The sequence below is a fragment of the Lissotriton vulgaris genome, chromosome 2_1, assembly GCF_964263255.1.
Source record: "Lissotriton vulgaris chromosome 2_1, aLisVul1.2, whole genome shotgun sequence".
In the NCBI taxonomy this organism is placed as follows: domain Eukaryota; kingdom Metazoa; phylum Chordata; class Amphibia; order Caudata; family Salamandridae; genus Lissotriton; species Lissotriton vulgaris.
In genome coordinates, this window is record NC_141687.1 from 1727704637 (window position 1) to 1727732222 (window position 27586).

Here is a 27586-nt window from a genome sequence, read left to right on the forward strand (position 1 = left end):
AGTAGCTATAGACGCTGCTAAAGCGTTTCACCAAGATAGGTGGCTATACCTTTGGGGAACCCTAAAAAGGTTTGGTTTTCCTGAAACTTTTATTCAAGCGCTCAAGAATATTTATCTAGATCCTAAAGCTAGGGTATTGGTGAATGGGGTGCTGACAGATTTGTTTAATATTGGGAGAGGTACAAGACAGGGGTGCCCCTTATCACTGTCACTATTTAATCTTTATCTTGAACCTTTTGTTAACAAGCTTAGGCAGGATACTGTTATTCATCCTTATTGGCTTGGAGAGATGAAATTTAAAACTGCTCTTTATGCAGATGATTTACTCTTATATACAAATAACCCTACAGAGACCATACCGTGGTTATTTGAGTTAGCGGAAGAATTTGGACTTGTCTCTGGCAATAGTATAAATAAAGACAAGACGGAAATAATGGAGTGGAACCAAGTTAACATCTATCCAGAGGCAAAGTCATAAATGAGGTATTTAGGAGTTCACCTAGTACAGAGATTAGAGGACATCCCAAAAGTCAATTGGAAAAGGGATTCAAAAGAAGGGGTCAGCTCACTTACTAGATGGGCAAACCTCCCTCTAAATATCTATGGGAGAGTTAATCTTGTTAAAATGATTATTTTGCCGAAAATTACTTTTTTATTTAATACAATTCCTTTGACTTTCAAACGAGATGATATTGCCAAACTGCAATGTAAAATAGGCACTTTTATATGGGCAACAAAGGGTTCCAGGATAGCTTGGAAAAAACTGAGGAGAGGCCTTAAAGTAGGTGGGTTAGCCTTACCAGATTTATTACTTTATTGTTATTCTTTCCATTTTAAGAACTTCAGGATCTTGATGAATAAGCCCGATTCATCATCACTAGGTATATTGTTTAAAGCCATGTTAAAGGATGTAATTCAGGTCTCTTTCTTGTATAAATATGGAGATCCTAAATTCTACAAAAACAGTAAGATTAAAAATATTGAGGACTGCTTTAGAAACATGGATGTTCATAAGGGAAAAAAATGGATATTCCGTGCTATGCATTGCAGTCTCCAGTTAGGGACTCTCCGGGTACTCCAGAGTGCCTACAAGATCAACTGAGTATGCCACTCAAAAGAGGGGGAATAACATGTTGGGGAGACCTGCAAGATGGTGGTAATCTAATCTTATGAGCTGGGAAGCACTGTGCAGGTTAACTCAAGGATCAATCAGGAGGTTCAAATATGATCAGATCTCATCTTGGTGGTTGACACAGACATGGCAGGCCGAGGAAATCCGTGCGGAAGCATTAGACCAAGCGACTAGAAGTGGTATATGGAATAAGGAAGTTGCATATTGGTATGGAGCACTATTGAATGTTGAAGACAAGGGTGAAACAGAAGTACGGAGATTATGGGAGGAGGAATATGGAGAGAACGGAGGGAATAGAAGAGATATATACAAGGTCTGATGTGATTCTTTTGTAAAGTTACAGGATGTTGTAAAACCTGCTGCACTGAGGAGAAACCATCTATATACCGTCTATAGAGTTTATTGGTCTCCAGAAAAATTTACTAAGGTAACCTGGACGGTATATAGTTGCCCGAGGTGCAAATTCCCAGATGCAGATGATGTACATATATTTATGGAATGTACAGAAATCAAACTTTATTGGAACGAGGTATGTGATTTTTTGGAATCTGTTCTGGGGAGACAAATTGATCTAAGCATTAGTCGGATTTTTTTTGGTTTCCAAAAAGACTATTGTATGAACACACCTATATTTAATTTTATATTTTATGTTATTATTTTGGCCAGGAGAGAAATCTGTAGGCTATGGAAATCGGAAAATTCCCATTTTTTTCAGAACTTTTAAGAAACATGATTTATACATGTGAGAGTGAGAGTGACATGGCTTGTGATTTAAAAAGTAGGGTGAAGACATGGGCAAATCTGTTAACTTGGAGAGAAAGATATATCGGGTCCAATGATTAAGCCAAAAACACAGTCGGACCAAGTCTCCTTAGTAACTTAGACGGATGAAACCGGATAAAGTGAACGGGATTGATGAAGGTATCGGTGTCTTCTTGAAGGGAATGCTCTATCTTTTTCCATTGCCTATACGAAGGGTTGGTAAAGATTGGTATGGAGTAGTAAGAGGTATCCCATCTTGAGTCTTGCTCTACTTTTGGCAGTATGAGGACAAAAAAAACAAAACAAAAAAAAAAACACCCTCATTGGACACAGGATTCCAAGACCAGGGCCAACTCAACTTTCAGTCCAGGCCCGAGCACAGCCACAACCACAGCCTCACGTCCACAAGAGGCAGGATCCATTTGCACCAATCCCACTCCCCCGATGTGGCAGCTCCCGGCGTCAGATGAGTTGCAGGTCACAACCCGGGACATCGGCTCCACGGCTGGTCACTGGTCGAGCGGGTCAGCCTTTCGACGTCCCAGCTGTAGGACGGGTTCCGGTAGCCTTTCCCTGATGAGGGCAGTGGATTGTTTGGGCAGATGTATGGAAGGCAGTCGGGTGCGTTACAGAGCTAGCTCAGGTGGCAGCCATAACGTTCCGCGGCTAAGCCATGCCACCTCCCTTTGAGTTTGATGACGGTTTCCAATGCCACTTCACACCTATGCACCAGGCTTCCCAGGTGGAGTTATCCTGGTTCCTAAGGTATCCACGGGTGGCTCTCCAACCTCTTGTCTTCAAATGGGTTTTAAAAAAAAAATAGCAACACAACTTACATATTGATTTCTACTGAGACCACAGTTGTGTTCCTACACTGCAAACAACCTTCTCAGGGCTCCTAGATGCTCACTTTGGGTAGTTCCTTGGGTCCCCAGCACTCATACATCCTCTGAATATTGTCTTCACTCAAGTCGTGGTTCGCATACCACTATTTTAGTATATGGTTTGGTCCACTCCCGGGGACCGCTGTGTTTTCTGTGCCACTTACCTGTTTCTATTGTAAAGCATAGTGTCTATTGTGAATATCTCTGGCTAGGAGATATCTGTATGTGTAAATGAGGGTCTTATAAAACATTATTTTTTTTATAAATACACTGTGTGGTTCATTTCTACACCTATAAGATTATGTTCTGGTAAAATAAGCTGCTTTACACTCTTTCTGGACTAAGCCTGAATGCTGCTATCCACAGCTACCCCTTGGAGAGCTTTCTAAAGTTGTCTAAGACCACTAAAATCACTATAAGGCTTGTGTGGATCACTGCAAGGTGTCCACTTACATAAGAACATTGTCTCCATGTGTTTGCTTCTCTGCTTAATCCCAGTCTCTTACATTTATGTTCCTATTTTTTCTTAAGTTCCTGTGCCCAGTTCACTCCATCAGTACAATCTCATTTTTGAAGAGGGTAGGAATCTTTGGCCATTCCCTGCTTTTCAAACGTAACCATGATTGGCTTTAGTGGGGTCAACCCCATAATTAACAGTCTTAGTTTGCTACTTAAGTCACTTAGATGTAGCTCCCAGTTACATTGTGTACATTTTGAGCCTCAGCTTTTACACAGTTAGGAGACTAGAACAAGGCCATATCAAAGATGGCACCGCTCAGGGTCCTCCCCGAGTAAATACTCAGTGAAGCTCACGTGAGAAACAGTTTGCAGCTCCCCACCAATAACAGATTCAAACCTCAACATTAAAAACAGTATTTTATGTGCAATATTATTAAAATAAGAACAATATATTTTTGTGCAATATTATAAAAATAAGAGCGCTTCATTAAAAACCTTATTTTAAAAATGCGGGATTAGAAGTGTATCCAGCAGTGAGGGAAAAACAAGAACAAGCTAGATAGAGGCCAACTGCGTCCGTGCTGCGCCTCTGCTTGAAGATGGCTACAATTTCAAAACAGGAATCGCAATCTGAAAACTAAACAACACTTTTGTTCCCTGACTAACCTTGGAAAAAATCAGAAGCTCTTGCTGACTTCAAGTATTAAAAACATGGGTAGAAATCCGCCATGCTCAAGGTGTCTCACATTCCTATTTACTGAGCCCAATGTGGCAAGATTTTTCATAGAGGTATGGAAGAGTCTTTCTTTAAATGTTTTACAAGTAACTTTGTGTTCGGGATTTAAGGGTCCCTGTCATATAGACTGATTACCACCTAGGACATGTGCACAGAGGCTGGGAAGAGGCTTTATTGAAGGGAGTTGCACTGCTTTGTGTGCTCTTCTTTGTTGTCCTCGAGACTCCTTGACACCTTCCATTCTTTCCTGACTTACCCAATTCCCATTATAGTCTATGGGTCAAAAAAAGCCATTCTCCAAGTGAGAGTTGCTACATTTGAAATGGTGGTAAATGTTGTGTTTATGAGAGACCACCAGCATCAGGTGGTGTCTGTTATATTTGCTAACAGGCAGACTATATATAATATTGACACCTCAACTGAGGATCCCATGAGGGGTTGCAGTCTTGTAAAGAACCAGTGTCATTATATTGCCCACAAGAAAATTGCTCCTTCTCGTAGTGAGACTTGGCCCTTGCCTACAGCGAAATGAATGCATGATAATATTTATACCATATACATCTATTCTTAGAAGTGTCACAGGGCTGAGGAATAGGGAACTAACAAGGACTAACACATATAAAGAAGCTTACAGAACTGAGATTCCTTGCTGATGTTGTGTAGTTTGAGTGGAAGGTGGTTCCAAGCTTGTGCTGGCAGAAAGGAAAAGAAGGAGTTCAAATATACATGGGGTGGACCGCGTCACCTTCAAAATCCGGGTCTATTTTATATATAATTCTAAAATGATTCTGTTGGAAAGTAACAAAAAGTATTTTTAACAACAAATTGTTCAGTGAGGGGTCCTAAATTCCACCTTAGCAGATTGTGTAGTGACATAAAAACCACCACTGAAATAAAATTGGATTTGTATAGTGCTGCTTACCACCTGTGAGGGTATCCAGGTGCTGGGGGTGGTCAGTTGAATAGCCAGCTCTTCAAGTTGTTTATGAAATCCTGCAGGGTGAGAGCGGTTCAGAGGTGGAAGGGTGGAGCTTTTCAGGATCTGGCGGTCAGGTAGGAGAAGACGAAGTTGCTGCCTCTGCTTCGGTGGATGCAGGGGAGTTGGCTAGGAAGAAGGAGGCAGAGCAGAAGTCTCTGAAGGGGTGGTGGAAGTTTACCTTGTGGGTAAGGTAGGCTGCTCCTACATTGTGCAGGGCTTTGTATGTGTGTGCTAGCATTTTGAACTGCACCTTTTGTGGTCAAGGAGCCAGTGAAGAGGGCTGAGGTGGGGGTTGTGTGGGCCCTCTTTGGGAGGTCAAGGATGAGCCTTGCTGCTGTGAACTGGATGCTCTGAAGTCAGTTGAGCATCTGAGCATTGATTCCCACGTAAAGGGTGTTGCCGTAGTCTGACGGCTGGTGATGAGTTTATCCAAAACACATTATATTTAAGAACTGTGAGAAATCAATAACAGTCTGTTAACTATTATTTTCAAAGTTAGTTAAAAGGGGAGCAATTCGTCAACAACCTTACTTTTCCAAGTGACAAAATCAAGCTTATAATTTATTACAATGTCGATGTTTTAACCCAAATAGGCTTTGAAACAGGTTAACCTGAGGACAACAAGGAAAAGATACACCTACATAAACCACTTAATGGTGAGCAGAGTTACCAGTACTGGTTCTTTATGCTGGTAAGGATGCAGAACAGGAACCATACCTTGTACTAGTATCCGAAACAATAGATCTATGTAGTAAATGAAGTTGACTGATCCCAGTAAGATTGGTTATTTAATAAGATATAGAGAAGTAACAAGAGCAGACTGCTCCTCACAAAAGCAACCAGTAACTGTTAGAACAGAACTCTACTTTACAAGCAAACATGTAACAATACAGGAATACATTCTGAATGGATTAATTACATTCTACAACGAGCACATATTTATGTACTACACATCTTCTACCTTTCTATTGTTAATAATAAAACAAAAGAGAAAAAAACAATTAGCATAAATAAAGCTCTAAAAAACAAAATCTTGTAGATAACTTGGTGGTCTTTGATGTCTTGGAGTGCGATCACTGAGTAAGCCACCATTAGCTAGATTCGTTGTTTGTAAAGAAAATTATCAGAATTGGGAGAATCTCCACCTCCCACATCACGAGGTTCACCTGTTGGAACGTGTAAAGTAGTTTCAACAGGAGTGTGCACTAGGAGATAACCACCATTACAAAGAGAGGAAGATGCTCCATTTGTGACATTTTTGACAGAAGTTAAAGCACCTCTTTTAAATAGTGCTACTCTCCTGAAATTCCAACATTCACCATTTTTGAGAATTACACAATGATCAAGAACTTTCTTGACAGTAAAAGTTCCTTTGAACTTGGACAAACCTTTTTGCCACTCTTGATTTTAACCAGATCCCATACCATAAAGGGAGATGAGGCTTTAGTAGAAGAAGGCAAACAGATGTTGCTTCATCCAGGATGGTACTAGTTTCAACCCAGGAGCCCGTCCTCTCATTTGTTGAAAAGGCGAAAGTTGACCATCAAGCAAGGGAGTGGTGCAATAGGCCCATAACATCTCATTAACCATCTTCCGCACAATATATCCATTGGCAGAGGCCATATGTATAATCCCTTTACCACCTTGTTAGCTCTCTCTATTTCCTTCGGGATTGTAAAAAGAAGTGCGATGGTGTGAAATACCACAACTCTTTAGAAATGTTTGCATCTCTTTAGAGGTAAGTTGTGTACCATTATCTGTGATGATGACTGCGGGAATATCTTTGTCTTTAAAAAGATTGCCTAAAAACTTAATAGTTCTTTCAGTGGTAACCTCGTTGGTGAACTCTACAACCAACCATTTAGAATAAATATCAACCACAATGATGGCAAACCTGTCTTTTTCATTTAATTCCCCCTTTGGACCAATAAAATCCAAAGAAATTGTGTGCCAGGATGAACCTGGGTTTGTTATGTGTGCATCTTTAGACTTCGAACCCACTTTAAGTCTCTTCTCACCTTCCCTACAAATAGAACAGTTCTCCACCCATTCCACAACATGAGAATCCATTCCTGGCCACCAGAAGTGATCCCAGAGTCTCCATTGTGTAAGAGTTTGACCGAGGTGCCCCTCATGTGCTAAAGCTAAGAGTTTACATCTGATACCGAAAGGAGGTATACATTTTTCACCTTTGACCAAAATAAAATCGTTGATAATAGTAAGATCATCAAGGACTTTAATAAAAGGTCTGCCAGCCAAAGGAACAGAACTTTCTCTCCTAGGGCCAAGCCTGAGAAGTTTGATAACTTCTTGAAGAGTTTCATCAGAAACCATTTTACGTTCCCTGTCACAGGCCTCAAAAGCACCCTCACAAACAAACACGGCATCATCTACAGAAGCAACAGCAATGTCATCAGCATCGTCAGAAACAAGAGAGTCAGGAATAGTACGCCAATCTAGATACATCCTTGACAAACAGTCGGCCTGTACATTTTTCCACCCCTGAATGTATTCAATGGAAAATTGGAACTACTGAAGTTTAGCAGCCAGTTTAACAAGCCTACCTGAACCTTTGCCAGTACCCCAGGGAGAAAGATTTTTAAGCAGTGGTTTATGATCTCATCTTAAAATGAATTTCATGCCCCACAGATAGGTTCTGAAATTCTCCACAGCCCAAGAAGCAGCCAGTGCTTCTCTTTCGATAACTGAATAGTTCTTCTCCGCTTCAGTTAGAGTCCAGAGGCAAAGGCCACAGTATAGTCAGACCCATCTTTAATTTGAAAAAATATAGCTCCCAAACCAGTAGAACTAGCATCCACTGTAGGAACAGATTTGTTGTGTACATCAAAAGGTGATAAAACTTTTGCATTACAAATTTCTTTTTTTATATTCTCAAAACATTCTTGATGTTGAGGACTCCATGAAAAACTCTCCCCCGCTTCAGTAAAGATCCCATACATGATGTTTTGTCAGAGAAATGTTTAACAAATTTCGAGTAATACTAATGAGACCCATAAAAGAACGTAATTGGTCTTTGTCTTTAGAATGAGGTGCTGAATGAATGGCTTGGCATAAATCTCTTTTCGGTTTTACCCCAGAAAAACTAATTATGTAGCCTAAATAATCAATCTGATCTACTAAAGATTAGCATTTTTCCCTACGTAGGGTGAGACCAACTGCAGACAGTCTGTCTAAAACCATTTTTAAAGAAATTTTATGTTGCTCGGCTGATTGCCCATAGACCAAGATATCATCTTGAAAGTAAACAGTATTATCCACACCCTCAAAAATGTTGGACACCATTCTCTCGAAGACACTGGCCACAGAATTGAGACCAAAAGGGAGGCGTGTGAATTGAAATGTGCCATAGGGTGTGATAAAAGCTGTCAAGTATTTTGAATCTTTGTGTAAGTTGATTTGATGGTAGGCACTCCTAAGATCTAGAAAACACCTTAGCGCCTTTTAGAGTGATGACGAGTTCTGAAATATTGGGCAATGGAAACGTGTCTGCAACCACACACTGGTGTAATGATCTTAAATTCACACATAAGGGGAGTTTGCCATCCGACTTCTTTGTGACCACAATGGGAGAAACCCATGGTGAAGTCTCTACAGGTTCTATGACCCCAGATGCCAACATATCTTGAATGAGCCCCTTAACTTCCTCTCTTACAACAATAGGAATCTGTCTGACTTTGTGTTGTACTGGAATGGAACCATTTTTTAAAATAATCTTGTGAGAATAACCTTTTATTTGACCTAATCCTTTTCTAAATACACTTTTGACATCAGAGAGGATAGTACTCAAATCCGCATCTTCAACGATCATGACCTGAGTGTTAGAGCGGGGATAAACAATAATGCATGAGTCATATTGATGAACCCACCCACGAATGGCAGGTCCAGATACTGAAACATAGACTTTGCCTTGAATACGTCTGTGTGAAAATATGATGTCTGCTTCAAAATAACCTAAAATATATATGGATTCCCCTTGGTAGCCTCCAGGAAAGATATCTTTTGGAAGAAGTGGTCTAACACCCCACGTCTTTGTGAACAAATCATTGGGAATGATAGTGTACCTCGACCCTGTGTCAACCATCAAATGAATGTCTTGACCATTGATTGTAAATAAGGCTTTGGGTCTATTCCTACGTTTGTCTTGCTCTAAATCAGATGAGAAATTTTGTCATTCTCATCAACTATGTGTGGAGAATTTTGTACATAAGCCACACTGGACCGTGATTTAGCGCTGCAGACTCTGGCATAATAGCCTATTCGACCAGACTTAAGACACTCCTGTTTAGCTGCAAAGCAAAATTTAGAATCAGAGGCATGACCAGTACTTCCACATCTATAACACATTCTAAAATTAGAAACCTTTGAAGCATTAATGTTCTTTACAGGGGCAATCTTCTTGCTCATCTTTTTGTTTTCGACTGCTGCAACATCACCATGATCATCATCATTTTGAAACCGATCCATTGATTCATTAACTGAAACTTTGTTGACGTCACTAGAAGATAAAGATGACCTTTTGTCAAGCTCCTTCATCATACACCCTTCAGACTGTTCCACAATTTTGGCTAACTCAATCGGAGTTTGCAAGTTAGGGTTTTTAGCTGCCTAGAGACGTTCTTGTATTTTTTATTATTACATTGGACTTTGAGCTGGCCTCTGATCAGTTTGTCCGTCATATTTCCAAATTTACATTTGACAGACATTTCTCTAAGTCTTGAAACAAAATCATCAATAGATTCACCAGTCTTTAGACTCTTAGTGTAAAATTTGTATCTATTCATGACCAAGTTTACTTTCTTAGAATACCTAACTTCTAGCCGGGGTAACGCTTCCTTATATCCATCCAGAAGCGCTTGACCACTTGCTTGTAGAGCTTGAAGAATCAAAACACACATTGACCTTCTTTCACTTGCTCAGCATCAGTAAGAGGCCCACAGATGTCTTTTACAGGCGTCGGCTCCACTTGAACTAAATCATTGTTTTGCAAGCGTGTTTGCTTAGATCTGGCTGCTGCTTAGAGTTTTCATGTCCCCTCTTGCACACAATTTAGCTGAGGGGCAGGGTAAGCATGCCCGGTGCACTAGCCCTTACAACTTCTGAGGCCAGGGGTCAGAAAGAAAGTGTTTGGATTCGCTGGAGGGAAGCCAGGGGACGTAATTGCAAACCCTGGCGGCCCCAAATGACGGCCTAAATCCGGGATAAATATTCCAGAGAAAGCATGAGCAAAGCTAAAGACCCTTTCCGTCCTGACGTCAGGTACCTTTGATCGCCATTTTTTGATGCAAAAATCCAGCCCCACGCTCTTCAGCATCTACATGGCCCCCCTCGCCATCGTAAGACAACATGGGCTCAGCATAGTATCTTACGCTGATGACACCCAGCTCATCCTCTTCCCCACGAAGAATCCCCAAGACACCAGACTCTGTTTCCAAGAAGGAATGAGAGACATAGCCACCTGGATAAAAAGCAGCTGCCTTAAACTCAACTCGGAGAAGACCGCAGTCCTCATCTTCAGACCCTCCACCTCCACCTGGGATGACACCTGGTGGCCCTCCCCCCTTGGGAGTCTGCCCACCCCTACAGTCCATGCACAGAACCTCTGCATCATCCTCCACTCCTCCCTCATCATAACCTGCCAGATAAACTCCACTGCCTCCACCAGCTTCAACTGCCTCTGGATCCTCCGCAAGACCTTCAAATGGATACCCCCAGAATGCAGAAAAACCGTCACCCATGCACTCATAACCAGAAGATTGGACTACAGCAATGCCCTCTACTGTTGAATCAACAGAACACTCCTACACAGGCTAAATACCATCCAGAATGCCGCAGCCACAACATCGGACCCAAATACCTCAACGAGAGAGTCTCCTTCCACGTACCCAAGAGAGACCTTCGCTCTGCAGACCTTGCCCTCACAGAGACCCCCTGCATCTGCAGAACCAGAACAGGAGGAAGAGCTTTCTTCTTTTCTTCTATGTCACAGCCAGAGCCTGGAACGAGCTCCCAGTAAACATCAGATGCTCCCCCACCCTCCACACCTTCGGAAAGAGACTCAAGACCTGGCTCGTCGACTGAACCGGAGCTACGCCCCCCATCCCCCCCCCCCGGAGTGCCTTGAGACCCTCCTGGGTGAGTAGCGCGCTTTATAAACCCCCTGATTGATTGTTTGATTGATATTGAGACTCTATGGAGCAAACCTTTCCTAAATAGCCAAATTTTGAGTTGCTTCCTAAAAGGTGCTTCTGATGGCTCCTGTCTGAGGTTAACGGGTAGAGAGTTCCACCTCTTCGCTGCAACATACCTGAAAAAGGTACCTCCGAAATGTTTCCTATATTGAATGTATGTTCCAGCTGATCTGAGGGGTGGTAGGAGTGTATCATGGGACAAAAAAATGTTGGGCCCTATCCTTGAAGTATTCTGTGGACATAGCATAGGGCTTTGGAAGAGATCTTCTCCTCAACAGGGAGTCAGTGGAGAATCTCCAAAGCGCTACCAATTGGAGAGAGTCTAGGGATGTTTAAAAGCATCTGAGCAGCCACTTTTTGCAACTGCTGGAGCATATGTATGCTCCTCTTTGGTGCCCCTAGATAGAGGACATTGCAATAGTCCAACCTGGATGTTACAAGCGCCTGTACCACTGTCTTCCTAGCATTGTCAGGGATGAGTCCTAGAATTTTTTTCAACATTTTTACGATCCCAAAGCAGGTGCCTGTAAGAGCCAGAGATCTGGTCAGAGAAGGATAGGATTGAGTCAAACTTTCTGACTAAGAGAGGGTGGAGATCCCAGCAGGCTGGGCCACCATCTCGAGGACCAGGTGGAGGGTTGTTTTCCTGCCACTAGGATGTCTTTTTTGCTGCCATTAAGCCAAAGGCAGCTATGTTTCATTCAATTAACCATGTCCTCCAGGCAGAGTTTAAAATCCTCAGCCTCTTTGCCGCTGTCCTGGGCCAGGGTAAGTATCAGCTGTGTGTCATCTGCATATGACACCGCCTGCACCCAATGTTTGTTTATCAGATCTGCCAGTGGTCGCATATATAGGTTGAAACGGGTCAGGCTCGAGGCAGAGCATTGGGGCACTCCCTATTTTAGATGTTGAATAGACAAAACATAGGGTTGCAGAGTAGTTTGAAAGGTGTGGGCTTCCATAACAGTCACTATCCAACCCAATACCAAACCACCCACACTAGCACAGTGTAGCTTGCCAAGCAGCAGACCATGAGGACTATATCAAAGGTAGCACTTAGATCAAGCATGATAAGGGCCACCGTTTGACCTTCATCAGCAATTTTGCATAATGAGTCTGACGCTAAAAGTAGCGCTGATTCCGGCCTGAAGAGTGGTCTGAACCCAGACTGTGTCTCATGGAGGAGATTGTATTCCTCTGCAAACTGCATTATTTGTTGGTTAATAAACTTCTCTGCCGCCTTTGCAAAGTAAGGGAGTAGTGAGAGGTCTTAAATTCTCAGGTTGTAAAGGGTCTAGGTTAGGCTTTTTGAACAGGGAAATTACCATGGCGTGCTTCCATTCTTTCTGGAATATCCCCACGCAAAACAACAGCTTGAGCAGCTCTGATAGTGCTGGGACAATGGCAGCACTGCCTTTTTTCAAGGTAGCTGGGGATGCAGGGTCTAGAAGGGGATACCGATTTGACTCTCAGCATAAGACTGTACATATCGGCCTCTGAAATGGGTTGTAAATTGAGGTGTTTACCCTTGGTGTCTGGTGAGCTATTGGAGTAAATCGGCTTCTTAATGGTGCTAGCACTCATTATTCACTTTATTTATGAAAGATACTGCAATTTGATCACAGCGCACAGTAGATGGAGGGATTGTTGCTGTGGTATGTTCTAGGGAGGTAAGGGATTTAATAACAAAAAAGAGCTTCCTGGTGGAGTTTTTGGAATGTTCCATTTGAAGGGCCTAATAATTCACGCAGGCCTGCCTTAGATCCTTGTGGTACTTCTTTAAGGCTGCCAGGTAAGTAGATTTATGATATTCATTGTACTCTGTGCACCATATTCGCTCTAGCTTTTTGCATGACCTCTTTATTTCATGAAGTGCCTCTGAGATCCAGGGTGCTGAGGGCTTAGATCACCTGCTAGTAATTAGTTTAGATGGTGCTAGAGTATCTAAGGCTAGATTAATCCACCCCTTAATCTGAGGATTCGCTACAGACAGGCATTCTACAAGAATTGGTCTGCCTGAGTTTAGAACCTTTATGAATGCAGAATGGGTAATCCACAGCCATTTGCGCAAGTTGGGTTTTAGGGGCGGTTTACTTTCCAGTGAGGCTTCCTTAGTTCCAAAGGGAATTAAGTGGTGGTCTGACCACGCCACTGGGATAGGTTCAGCTGATGTTAGGGAAAGAGAGGTGGTAAAAATGGGGTCCAGTATGTGGCCCAGATCATGTGTAGGGACTGTAACTAATTGAGTGAGTTGGCACAAACACATATCATCTATTAGGTTTTTCATGACTGAACAGTCCATATTATCTATGTGAATGTTAAGGTCCCCTAAAACTGTGAAATTAGCATATCTGACTGCGTAGTCCGTAATTATATCGGCTAAGCTTTAAGCAATGGTTGTTGCTGGACCCTGCGGAGGATAGATTAGCAACCCAGTCATCTCCAGCCGTGCTGTAATATGACCAAAAGGTGCACAGCTTGTCAACTAGTATCTATCCAGGGCATTTTCGAGGTTGTGATGTACATGAAGAGAATTTTTCTACAACCCTATATACAAATCTCTTCATTATCTTCCAGATATTGAGTGTCCATTGAACTTGGAGTTCGAGGAATGTGGATCAGCCTGTGCGGACACCTGCTCCAACCAGGAGCATTCCCAGATCTGCACAGATGAGTGCTACAGCGGCTGCTCCTGTCCAGCAGGCAAGTTCCTTCCATAATTACTGCACACTTTTGAAAAATGTCTGCTTTGTCTTGCACACCCCCACATCAGGCTCACGAAGACCTCATGTCTACTTCCGGGTACTCGAGTGCCATAATATGTTCATGTCACTGACCCAGTTTTCCCCATCCAGTCTAGCAGGTTGACCCTCTACGTGCTATAGATTACCCTTAACAAGCCATTTATCAATCACATTATATCTGTACATGCACTGACTCAGCAGCACATCCTCGCAGAAAATATAACCACCACTACTCTTTCAATATTTGGTGGGAATGTATTCAAGAAACAAACATTGATTTGTATCTTGATCTTGATGAGAGGGGCATAGTTTCTGGCTTGTGGATGGTTCAGTTTATGCATTTCACCTCCCATCCTTCTAGTTCCATATGATTCTGTATCCATCAACTGTCAAAGGTTGAAATAATTCTGATAATTCTACACAACCGATTTTCTTCTATCTGCAGGCTAGATGGATTCGCTATCCCCCAAATTTCTGCTCCATAGGTTGCAACCGGGACACATTGCAATTTATAAATTTTCATAATTGCCCCGGTTGTTTCAGACCTTGTTGGTCGTGGCAAGGCTAAGATGGAATTTATGGCCTTTGAGAACTTGCCTGTGGCGTGGGCGAGATGCCCACTCCACAGGCCGTTCGCAGCAAAGACCATGCCTAAATATGGGAATGATTTGGTGGAGTATAGTTTCTCTGATCCAATTGAGATGGAGTTCAATTGTTTAGCCCCTGGCCCACAGGTCATAACAAATGATTTTTTAAAGTTCACCTTTAGGTCCAGTTTCTCCATAAAAAGGGAAAAGCTCTTGACCAGGGTGCGGAGAGCATTCGGTGTTAAGCCCATGATCACCGCATCATCGGCGTAGAGGAGTGCGGGTAGCAAGTTCCCTTGGATTTTCGGGACATCCGTTGTCGTCTCTTTCAGGGAGTCACTCAGGCCATTTATGTAGATAATAAATAACAGGGGTGCTAAAACGCACCCCTGTCTGACGCCTCTTTCTACCTTTATTGCCCCCGAAGTTTCCCCCTCCATTCCAATCCGTACCCGGGCTTTGGTGTCCGCATGTAAATGGGCTAAGAAGTATACCAGAGGTTCGTCAAGCCCATAGGAAAGAAGTGTCGCCCACAATTTCGATCTATTCACAAGGTCGAATGCGGACGACAAGTCCATAAAGGCTAGGTAAATGGGAGCAGCCTTGGCTATGGTGTATTTGCCTATTATTAGATTGAGATTCAGGCATTGTTCTGTTGTCCCGACCCTGCTTCTGAAACCCATCTGACATCTATCTAGCACCCCTGTTTCTTCTGCCCAGTCATTCACTCTGTTGTATAGCACCCGGCCCAAGATTTTCAGGGTGTTGTCTAAGAGTGAAATGGGCCTATAATTAGCAGGGTCAGATCTTTCACCCTTTTTGTAAATGGGCACTATTGTGCTTGTAGACCAGGTAACAGGGATGGTACCCAGCGGTACGTTGTTGAAACTCCAGGAAGAAGGTCTGCCTTGTTCCCCAGAGTGTCCTGCTGTATGAGACCTGCCCTGCCCTCTGAGAAGAAACTCTGGACCTACTCCCTTCATCCCAGGCTACTTGAGTGACTCCAAGGGTCAGTTGGCTGACCTCTTGTCTGAGCTACAGGGACACAACAAGCTCCAGAGACCTCCCTGCCACTGTCCAGCTGACCTGCTGCACTTGGCCTGCCTGCATGCACTGTGCTGGTCTTGGCTAGAGTTAGCCCCTGATCTTCAAGAGGTGCCTCTTTTGATCATGGGCCCTTGGCTGGCATCAGAGAGAATTCCTACTTGCCCAACTGAAGATTCCTTCAAATCCAGTGTGAAGTGATACAAAGCTCCACAAAAGCCACACCTCACTGATAAGAGCTTCATCGGAACTGGCGGTGAGCAACGCAATGCACGGTCAAGCTTTACCCTTCAGCTGGAAGCTTCATCTGAACTGACACGAAGAGTTGCAAAACACTGCATGCATCACCCCACAGCTTCATCGGAACCAACACTGGTTGACACAAAGCCTCGCTACACAGCTGCATGCTTCAAAGGAACCAACGGCAAGCGCAGGAAAGTCTTGCAAAGCAACACCACACAGAGCTTGTATCAAGGACGTAAGATGCAATTCCCAGTAGGCAAAACCTGGGCCTGTGCCCCTTCCTACCCTTAATTCGGCCTGAACTTCTCCTGGTCCTGGTACTATGCAACTGTACCCTCATTTTGCGTTTGGTGGTCGTAGACGTTACATCTAACTAAAGCTTTGAAATTGCACATCCGCTCTTCTACCAAATGGATTTTTGTTGTTATGGTTTCATTTTATTTTATTCTATTTTTCTAAATTGGTTTGGAATTTTTATTGTGTTGTGTTTTCACTTTATTAGCATTTGTGTGCTGCATAAATACTTTACACTTTGCCTCTAAGCTAAGCCTGACTGCGTTGTGCCAAGCTACCAAATGGTTAAGCACAGGTTAATTTAGTGACTTTTATGGTTCACGCGGTCAAGCGCTGTGTTTAATATTTGATCGTGGCTTCCACCACTCAATTAATAAGCTGATTTCTCACAGTTTTTGACTGACATGACATCTCGAAGTTCTGCAACTTCTATCTGAAGCCTATGGTTAAAAAAATACCTACTTATTTGAGAGACACCCTGGATGTTTTGAACTTGATAAAGGACATGCCCTTCAACCCGGAAGAAGAGTTTCTGATAGGGCTCGACATAGAGGCCCTATATACGAACATTCTGCAGCTAGAAACTCTTAGGGTCCTGGAAAACTTATTGTTTGAAGGCGATTGGCCTTACGTAACACCTCAGGCCTTCATTTTACACCTGGCAGAGATAGCCCTAACTAAAAACTTCTTTGAGTTCGAAGGCGGACTGTACCTCCAAACCCATGGAACATCAATGGGGAGCGTCTTCACCCCCAGCCTAGCTGGACTGTATGTGGGGGCATTTGAGCAAGTGACAGTCCTGGACACCAACGGTCCCTGGGCTGGTAATCTAAGACTTTGGCGTCGGTATATCGGTGACGTCTTAGTGATTTGGAGGGGCGAGCGAACATCTATTGATCGATTCCTTGAGTGGCTTAATGCCCAGAATCCGTTCCTTCACTTCACCTCGACTGTCACCAGGGCTAACCTACCATCTCTGGACTTGGTAATAGAACCTTGGAATGGCATCCTGAAGACCAAGGTATTCCATAAACCGACGGACAAAAATGGCCTACTGACATTTGATAGCTTCCATCCGAGCTCCTTACGGGAGAATTTACCAGTTGGGCAATTCTTCCGGATCCGCTGGAACTGCTCTGTCACTAATGACTTTGTGACAGAATCAGAAGCCCTGACGCATAAACTACGGCAGTGGGGATACCCACCTAAGGTAATCAAGAGGGCCAAGAAAAGAGCACTCAACGCGAATCGCGATGCGCTATTGCCCCAAACCACCAGACCTCAGATGGAAAAACCAGTATTTGTGTCAACTTTAAACACTGCACCCGAACAAATAAAACGTCTTGTTTTACATAACCGGAAGATACTCAACACAGGAGGCATGAACATTGAAACACCTCTCTTTTCCTATAGACGCAGCCAAAATCTTAAGGATCTTCTCGTTCACACTCGACCCAGGGCTCTGGGTGGAGGTAGGGAACCTGCTGTATTGCCTGGCCTACCCAGACTAACAGGCCACACTCAATGTGGCTCGTGCAGTGTGTGTCACCTCACTAGCAATTCCAAATCCATAGAGCTGGGCCTCCGCACTCCCTGGGAGCAGAGATCCCACACTAACTGTAACTCCCAGGGAGTGATTTACCTGTTAACCTGCCCCTGCTAAAAAATGTACGTGGGGATAACGAGCAGAAAGGTGCGTGTAAGAATAACGGAACATCGGAGTACGATAAGGTGTGGCAAAACCAACACAAAACTCACAGCGCATTTTCAGGAGGCTGGCCACGGTATAGATGACCTAAGATGGACCGTGATCGAAAGGGTCCAGTTGGGGAGACATCAGACAGAGGATCAGAGGCTCCTGCTCCGACGGGAGCAAAGATGGGTGTATCGCCTTAGGAGCCATGAGGTGGGACTCAACGATGATATCCCATGGCAGTCATTAAGCAGGTAATAGAGACTTACAATTACAATTTTGGACATCAACACGTTCCTACCTGGACATAGCAGTAGTATCAGGTATTCCTTTGCTTAGAACAAGATGATACCAATTACATCTAGAATTCCTATCCCTTCTAGTTCTGTCAATTCACTCATTAATTAATAATTTATGTATTCTCCAGTTACATATTCCATAGGGGGCTACAGTCTTTATTGTTAACCAATATGGTAGCAGGATGGCCATATTCTATCATTCAGTAGGAGGGGAATATGTCCAGACTTGGGAATCGAGTAGGGGTCCCCGGAATGAGAGTGGTAGATATACCGGCCTCGGGGAAATTGCCGACGTGACCCAGTGAATCGAGCCCTTAGCAGAATATTCTGAACATCCCTCACGGCACATGCCATTGATAACCCTTGAGACTCTTTCTTTTTTCTTTTTCCTTTTCTTTAACATACAGGGACTCCCGGTAATATTGTTAATCTGAGTCCGGTTTGTTAAGAAGGACACATAGGCGGCTAGAACCGACATAGTTAGTCGATCCGCCTCTTTAAACTACATTTCCCATGATCCCGAGCAACCGGCATGGAAAGAGCGTGCCGCGTCATCACGCTGACGGCATGATCACGTGGGACGCGGACCTCAGGAAATGACTTTAAGAATTTTTCCCCGACAGCACAGGCTAACAGGAGACGGTGCGCCTACGGAACAGTAAGGAGGAGGCACAAAGGGTGACCATAGGGGCTGGTGGTATAAGATGGTACCCGAGGATGGCACTGAAGCGCTTGTCACGTGGAGGGCGTACTAGACCTTCGGTGTACCTCAGAAGACGGGTGAACTAAAAGTAACTCTCCCACCCCCATTATCTATTGCACAGGTTGTGTTCTCTGGCCATCTCCCTGCCGAACACCATTTTGGGTTTATGGACCACATAAACTCGGTGAGTAAACATTACGGGAGTTAAACATACATGTGAACTCTGCCAGACTTTTATATTCTTTTTGCGAGTCACTGGGGTGTGTGTATGTGTGGGGGACCCTCGTGACTCTAGAGAGAGGGGGCCCTGTTGAGGCGTTGATGCACACGGTGTATAGAGGTTGAAAAACCTAGAGGCAACGGACAATTAGTGCGGAATGCTGCAAATAAACAGGAGGGCATGCCCCAGGAATAGGCAGCTAACTATGAGCAGATACTTGAGTAGTTTGCCTAACCAGTACTCATTTGACAGAGGCTTAATTTTTGAGGGGGCTTGACAATTGTAGATGGGGAGGAAGAGAGTAGAGGCTGAGGTGAGGGTCTCTATTATCACCCTTTGTGTTTCTACAGTGAATGAAGTCCCGCACCACAGGGACCAGTCTCCACACATAACGTAGGAAGGGTACGGATCCAGTGGACCTGCCCATCCCGTGGGATCCATCGTCCGAATTACGGGAGGTCCCAGAGTGGCACTGATTGCGACAGTCCTGAAGAAGACCGAATTGACCTTTAGAGGCACATAGTTAACGGTCGAAACATGTTGACTTTAGCAGTGGTAGGAGGGACGCCTTGAGATTCCTAAATTTCTCCTTAAGGCATTTCCCATCCCTTTCTTACGTTTTAATCCTGATAGGGGTACCAAGGAATGTTGAATAAATATACTTGTTTGGTTGGCACCCCTAATCAGTTTTAAGCACGTCCCTTGAACAGCACTTTTGGTCGCACTTACAGTTTTGGTCACTGGGTGTTTGCACGGCTTTCAACGCAATTTATGTTATGTGTAGTCCTATGTTGAATTTTTCTGGTTGTACGTCTTGTTAAGTGGAATTTATTATTGTTTCCCCCTCCCTTATGCTCCGTCCTGTGTGGGTACACCAGGGCGTATTGTAAGCAGGCCCAATGATGAAGCATGTCACATACTTCGGTATGTGAGTGAGGGCAGTTTTTCCAAACAGAGCGATTTGCCTGCTTGGGATATTTATGTTTATGTTTTTGTGTTTTTCTTGTGTGGTCTACTCAATTCACCCCCTTTGTGTGTGTACATTTGAGATTCATGGGGGTCAGGGGTGGTAGAGTCTAAACTTATAGGACCCTCACCCCTTTTCTGTGTTGAATATGACATTAGAAGTACCAACTAGGCGTGGGCGGAAAATCCGTTCCGCTCGCGGATTTTGCGGATTTTCGGGAAATCCGCAATCCGCGAGATTTGCGAATTTCCCGCAAAATCCGCAAATCCGCGAGCAGCGGATTTTGCTCGCACTGCTCGCACTGTTCGCGTGAGTTCGCGCCCCGCGAATAAGTGCAAAATTGCAGAAATACGATTTTAGCAAAACTGAAAGTAACTACTTACCAGGTTCAAAAGTTCAGGCTCATCATTAGTAGCCATTTCCTGGAGTGCTTCCTGAGGGGCCCCTCCAGAGTTCAGTTGCCAGTTGAAACTAGTATGTGACCCTGCTCTGAACCTCAGAATAGTTACACATATGCCACAAAGGTCCTGAATTACAGCTAAGGGAGACAAGCAGGAGCCAGGCTGGAAGTTAAAATCCATTAATCAGCCCCTAATTCATTATTGTCAGTTGGGGCAGGGCAGGTGTTGTAACTAATTTTGCAACAATGAAAGCACTTAGCAAGTGCAAAAGATCACTAATCAGGGCGCACTAAGGAAGCAGGTGCCAGCTAAAAAAATATTCTGTGACACATGAATCAGCCCCAAATTAATTCAGGTCACTTGAGGCAGGGAAGGTGTGCTTTGCTTTGCCGAAAATAATGTACACTGGACAACCAGAGGGTGTGGTGATGAAACAGAGGGTGGCATGGGTGGGCCAGAGGGTGGCATGAGTAGTCAGAGAGTGGCAGTGGTGACAGAGAGTGGCAGTGATGAAGAAGAGTGTCCCAAACAGGCTGGACACGTAGAAACAACAAGTTCGCGAAACTTGCGACCCGACAGGTAAGTTCGCAATTTGCGAAAGTGTACAAAACCCTCGCGAACTGGCAGAAACACGGGCGAACACCAAAAAAAAAAAATCCGCAAATTCGCGGGAATTCGCGGATTTTGCGGATTGCGAATCCGCAAATCCGCAAAATTCGCGAACGCGAGATCCGCAAAATTCGCTCATGCTTAGTACCAACCCACTTTCTTACTCAATTACATGACATTAGAGACAGTAGACAACAGTGTCACAATGGCCCCTCAGGTTGGGAGGGCATATCACAATTCCTCATTGTTTATTTAGCCTAAGTAAATAATTGAGTTGGTCTTTGATGTTCAGGTAGGCATTTCTTATTTGTATTACTTACAGGTGAAGAAATTGCCTGAACGTTATTCCTTTCCATCTCACAAAAACAGACCTGGCATACCGTGAGCTCTATTACCAACAACCAACCAACAGTCTCTGTTATCCTAAACAGACTGAATCATGGACTCGATTATTACCTAAAATTAAACGGAAATCTCCTATTTGATGGTCTTGATATTCCTATTGTTTATCTTATTCTTACTGTTTTCATCTTCTTGGTGGAGGAGAAGACCTGAGCTAACACTAGGCACTGTATTGGAATGGAGAAATCTAGCTAATTGCAGAGAAATGTTATTGCTTTAATTGTCAGATCCCACTGTTTCGTGGTCAAAGAGCTTTGTCATCATTCTGTGCTGAACTGGTCTGGTTGTATTCTTGGTTTCAGGAACTGTATATGATGACATCAACTTCTCTGGGTGCATAAACCAGGACAAGTGCAGCTGTACTAGAAGAGGCAAGATCTATCCTCCGGGGAGCTCGTTCACCACTGAATGCCTTATATGGTAACTTTGACTATGCATGAGCATGAGGAGATTGTGTCATTAAATGGCTTTTGTGTTTCATTATCAGTCATATACCATAATAAACATACAAACAAATGATTTCATTCATGAAGGTAAATACCGTTAGACATGTATATTTACAAAAACATTTATCTTTTTCATTCCTGCTTGGACACTACAAAAGCATTTTGGGGAACTTATGTCCATTTACTACTGAACATTTCTCTGCCATGAGTGTGTAGAAATCTACATTACCATATAAGGAATGAGAAGTAGGTGTTCCAAGATAGGGTTTGCCTTGGACGTTTGGGAATGTCAAGAGTTACACATAAAATCTCAAAATTACATACAAATAACTAAAATTGAGTTCTAAATTACAATTTCGTACAAATATTAAATACAAGACCACCCTGCCAAAAGATCTAGCAATCATAAAACGTATCCAAGGTTCTAAAAGATTTGCATTTAGACCATAAGTAGAGGAATATTATACAAGAGAAAACATAAAAATTTATTTTTTGCCATCAGTTTCTATAAATTTGCATTTAGGCAATTTCCACACAAACAGCAAAAAATTATAAAAAAGGGACATTAAGTGTCTTTCATGCCATCAGTGTAAAAATAAAAAATATATAAAAAGTTACTTTCAATGCATCAAAATTACAATATCAAAATTAAAAAAACGAATGAATAGAAGGACAAAATGCCTGCTTGAGAGCACTATCAACTTCTATGGAGTCCAGATTAATCTACCTTAATACAACTTTAAAAACACATTAAAAAGTAAAACATTCTATTACAAAACATTTCATTCAACTGCAAGCATATTGGCCTCATCCATAACCACCAACATAGTAACAGAGCAGGTCAGACAAATATAACATGCTTAAGATCTTGTAAACTACTTTTTGACAAGTGATAAATCGCTGATGAACCATACCATTTAGCCAGGAAATAATTTAAAAGGAGCATGCCCTGTCTAAGAAGTATCCAAAAGTGCTGTACTCCATGTGGCAGATTCCCTAAAATATAAGCCTGTAATAGGTTTATTAGACAGGAATTAATTGGCAGATGGTGACCCCTCTTTGAGATACAGGCCTCTCCATCCACACGAAAGCTCAGGGACCAACTGGCTTGTATTAGAGTAGCTTTTAATTGTTGTGGCGTTGAAGTAAGGATCAGAGAAGGATCTCATTCCAGCAACTCTGCAGCAGCCGCAAATTTCTTTAGATTTGTGAATTTTCTTTTGGGCCCTCTAGGATTCATTTTCCTAACCAAAATCTAAGTGTGCCATGATCGTTTCTTTGCAACGGACAGGGCCCAAGGCACTATTCCTGCAAGGCTCTGTACAATGGGACTTCTCAGTCCAAATTCTAGTCATAAAACCATCACTGAAAACGCTGGATTAACTGAGACCAAGCTTCTAAGGACTCAACCTTCTACTGTATTTAGGAAACCCCTTTTCGAGATGTCAATCAATTTTATGCCATATAACAAAGAGGCATGATAGACCTCCAATAACGCAGTAAAATGCCTTCTCTCAGCAACTCTATAAAAAAAAAAACAGAGATTTAGCCTGGAAGGTGGCTTTAGACATATTATTTTCTATGAAATGAAAAAGAGATTTATAAAGTGCAAACCAGTTACCCAAGGGTGTCAAGGCAGTAGCTCCTCAGAACAAACAAACATCGTAAGATCTTGACACATGGTTAGAGGTTAAACAACAATGTCTTCAGTGCCTTCCTGAATGCCAGCGGGTGAGTGGCATCCTTCAGACTCTGGGGGAGAGAGTTCCAGAGTTTAGTTGTCCCAAACAAAAAGCTTCTACCTCCCCAAGCACTTTCTTGAACCTAGGGATAATCAGATTGTGAGTTATGCAAAGCTGACGTGCAGGGACATATAGGCGAAGATTTAGCTTGAAAAAGGCTGGCCCTATATCGTGAGCTATGCACAGGGCTTTAAACTCAATGTGTTGCTTTACTGGAAGCCAGTGCAATTCCCTCAAGGCTGCGGTGGCTTATTTCTGCTTAGGGATATTCAACAAAAGCCTGGCAGCAGCATTTTGTACAATCTGAAGCTTCACCAGGCACAATAGTCAGTCCTGGATAGGACCAGGTCTGCGATCATCAACTTGCGTAACTCAGCAGGAAAGGGGAACTTCTTTCTCATTCATTTTCACATATTGAAAGATGCTGAGGTAACCTGGTTCACATGACCTTCAAATGTAAGCTTTGAGGGGGTGGGCAGAGAGCCCAGCTCTGATGGCCAAAGAGTAGGGGACCAAAAGAAGGTGTTGCTGCTGAAGAGCAGCACCTGGGTTTTGTTGGAGTTCAACTTCAAGCAATTGGTTGCCATCCAGTTTCTGACTTGACGGAGGCAATTGTAGAATTGAGTTGGCCTATCTGATGGTGTCCCTGTCACCACATTTTGGGTGTCATCAGCATAGGAAATTGCTGAGAAACCGAGTGATCAAATCAGCTGCACAAATAGGGCCACATAAATATTAAAAAGGGTGGGGCTCAGTGATGAGCACTTAGGGATCCCGCAAGGAAGTGTCAAATTCGGTGATTTAAGTTCCGAAAGTGCAACAAATTGTTTCAGGAAAGATCTAAGCAGAGTTAGGGCGTTCCCTTTGATTCCTGTACTCTCAAGGCCTTTCAGTAGTTTTGTATGATTAACGGTGTAAAATGCAGCGTAAAGATCAAGCAGCACCAGTGCTGCACTACCCCCTGCATCAACTGTCTGCCTGATCTGTTCTGATGCAGATATCAGTGCCAGTTCCGTGCTCTGGTGTTTCCGGGAACCAAACTGGGTGGCTTCCAGGAAAGCATTTGTCTCAATATGTGATCTTTTTCACTTAAATTTCCACACACTATCTTCTCCCGAAAAACATAATTTTACAATTTCCAATTTTTTTACCTCTTAGAGACAATACAAAATTACAATATTTTAGCTTTTTCCTCCCATGCACACTCATAACTTTGCTTTTAGGTACATTGATCTTTATATAGTGATCCTCAGCAAATTGTCATGGTACCTGGGAATGACTATTAAAGCCTTTCAGAGTGAGATCAAATATTATTATGTTGTCTGTATGAAGTAGGCACACAATAGGCTTTCCCCAAACTATCGGGGCAAAACTCTCAATCATGGCAAATAAATCGGGCAGGTCAGAAAAATATAGGCAAAAGAGTAGGGGGAGAGCAAACACCCTTGTTTTAACCCATTTGGAGTAGGGATTGCCTGAGATTAATCCCTATCCTCTCCCGGAAGAACTGTACACCAGGTATCATTGTGGAGGGCACAAACTAGCTTTAAAAGGGTACCCAGCATACCCAAACTTAAAAGCTTAATCCACAGCAAAGAACAATCTACTTTATCAAATGCTGTGGAGAGACCTATAAAAGCCATGTATGCCCTTCTCCGTCTAACTTTAACATATTTTTTATTTATACCGTGAAGGGCAGTCATACTATTGATTGTTCCATACTTACTCATGAACCTGGTTTGCTCCTTGGGAATACATGTATGATCCTCTGCTCATTCACTTACCTGGGCCAGCAAGCATTTAGCAAAGACTTGAACCGCTGCATCAAGGATGGCAATCTGATGATAATTTCCTGGTAGGTTACGGTCTCCCTTCTTAAAAAATGGAACTATGACGCCCCACCTTCCAAGGGGGGTCATAATTTTTCCATAGCACCATTTAAATACTAGGCAGATGTTTTTACTCCATAGGGGTCCATTTTGTTTTATACCAGTAATTGATGTTTCATCGAGGCTCATCGCCGCCGAAGTGTGCATTCCGCTAATTACAAGTTCTATCTCTTTTTCAGATGGCGGACCCAACAGGAAGGAGTCATCCTTTACTATAAGCTTCTTTACCGCACCTTCACTTACCCCATAGAGACCTTGGGTGTAATTAACCATCTCAGTTTCTCAATAGCAACAGTGAAGGATCTACCTCCACAACCCTCTGCTACAAGAGCCCAGACAATCATTGTCTGACCTTCTAGTACTGCTTCCCTAAGCTTTATCCATAACCTATCCTCCTCTTTTCTTAAAGAAGCCTTCAAAGGGGTCCCTTTCAAACGTTCCACTGGATTTACCCATTTGACTGCTTTAACCCTCAGCTACATAAGAATATGATAACTTTCTTTTCCTGACCAACCAGGCAACTCTGAGGCCTGTAATTGCCCTATTTTGCCAATGAGTTATTTTTGCTTTCCTTTTAAAACTAGCAGACTGAGCACCAAACCTCCAAGAACCAATAGGAGATAGATAAAAAATTACAGAAATGGTTATGAGGTTAGGATTGCTAAAAGCGGAATCAATAATCTTTTAATCACCCAATAAACAAAATGAAGCGCATCCCACCAAAACATAATCCAAAAGTGAAGTTTTCCCAGGAGCTTTATGTGTTTATGCTGCAGGGGAATCAGAAGGTCCCCTCCCATTCGCTGCAACCCCATGCATTTTTTTCAGCTGGACCACTAAAATGTTTTCTCTCTTGTTTGTTCTTATTTGTGGAGGCAAAATGGCTAGTGGTATCCACAATGCTTCCTCTTTTTCTATTCAAACCCAACAAAAAATATATGTGGGGGATACTTCTCATCAAACACCTTATCTATATATATATATATTATATTTCCAGTGTAATTATATATTGTGCTTCCAAACAGCGAATTATATATTTTGCTTCCAAACAGTGAAGCATCGCCACTCTGTGTCCTCCTCTAAGAAAATAATTATGTATTGCTTGGATGCTTTTCCATGAAGTGCCTTGCCAATGGATAGATGAAGTCTATATTTCTGATTGTTCCTTTCTGCTGTAATATTCAATCTTTCATGGAAGTAATGTTGTTCCCCAAATATATAATTCCACAAGGGCCTTTGATGACATATATCACATAATCTATTTTGAATGTGATGGCTTTATTAATAGTGATTTTCCATTTCTGGGAAGGTATTGCATAATCTCTGTGATTGGGCTGTTGTAAACAACATACATTTTTTACAAGGAAAAAGGTAGTTGATGCCCTTTAGCTAATTGAGATTTGTATCATTGTCTAGATGACCTCAAAGCAAGCTGTCTATAAGTGATGCTGCACATTTAAAAGTTTTACTAGGATTGCTCCCACTTAGACTTTTCAGTGTGTCATCAGGCAACAATATACTGTAGTGCTTTTGAATTCTATTCGCAATCTATTTGGAATTAATACTGCACTATCCACCATAAGTCTTTTTTATTGGTTCTGTTCCATTGGCAAATTGGTGTTTTTGAGTATGGTGGACATCACGAGTTCTGGCATACCTTGTGTGCATTGCTAACCATAACTGGCAAATGTTTGTGATTTCCTGCATTTGAGTTAGAACCATAATTCAGTTTTTAATTTGTTTTGTATGAATTTAACAGTTTTTTTTGATGTACCTAATTTACAACCTTTCACCAGTCACGACACCCATTCTGATTGAGGTGGCTGCCATTTGCTGCACATATGGTTTGGCCCACAAAGGTTGGCCTGTTACCAAGTCCTGTGTTCATGAAATTTATTTATTTTTTGATTTGCAGATTTTCTGGGGGGCTGCACATTCAGGACAAGAAATTTACCTCAGTACTGCAAACCCAAGACAAGCTTTTCTAACCCATGTCTATCCTTCCAAAGGTTTGAGGTTCCAAAATTCTCGACCCCAAACCCATGAAAAAGGATGCATGAGTTGATGACGCTTGGCCTGGGTGTGCAGCATTTGTGAAAAAAAGCTTGCCCCTTCACAGATCCTTCTCAGGATTACACACCT

At 42.8% G+C, this 27586-nt stretch overlaps 1 protein-coding gene across 1 annotated transcript in view; it reads left to right on the forward strand.

The window, feature by feature from the left end:
- Positions 1–27586, forward strand: part of LOC147733201 (mucin-2-like) — a 1190401-nt gene that overhangs the window by 390089 nt on the left and 772726 nt on the right. Inside the window, exons 8-9 of the mRNA XM_086957735.1 lie at positions 13739–13864; positions 21670–21787. Of these exons, the coding sequence (XP_086813861.1) occupies positions 13739–13864; positions 21670–21787 (244 nt within the window). The remainder of the gene's footprint in view (positions 1–13738; positions 13865–21669; positions 21788–27586) is intronic.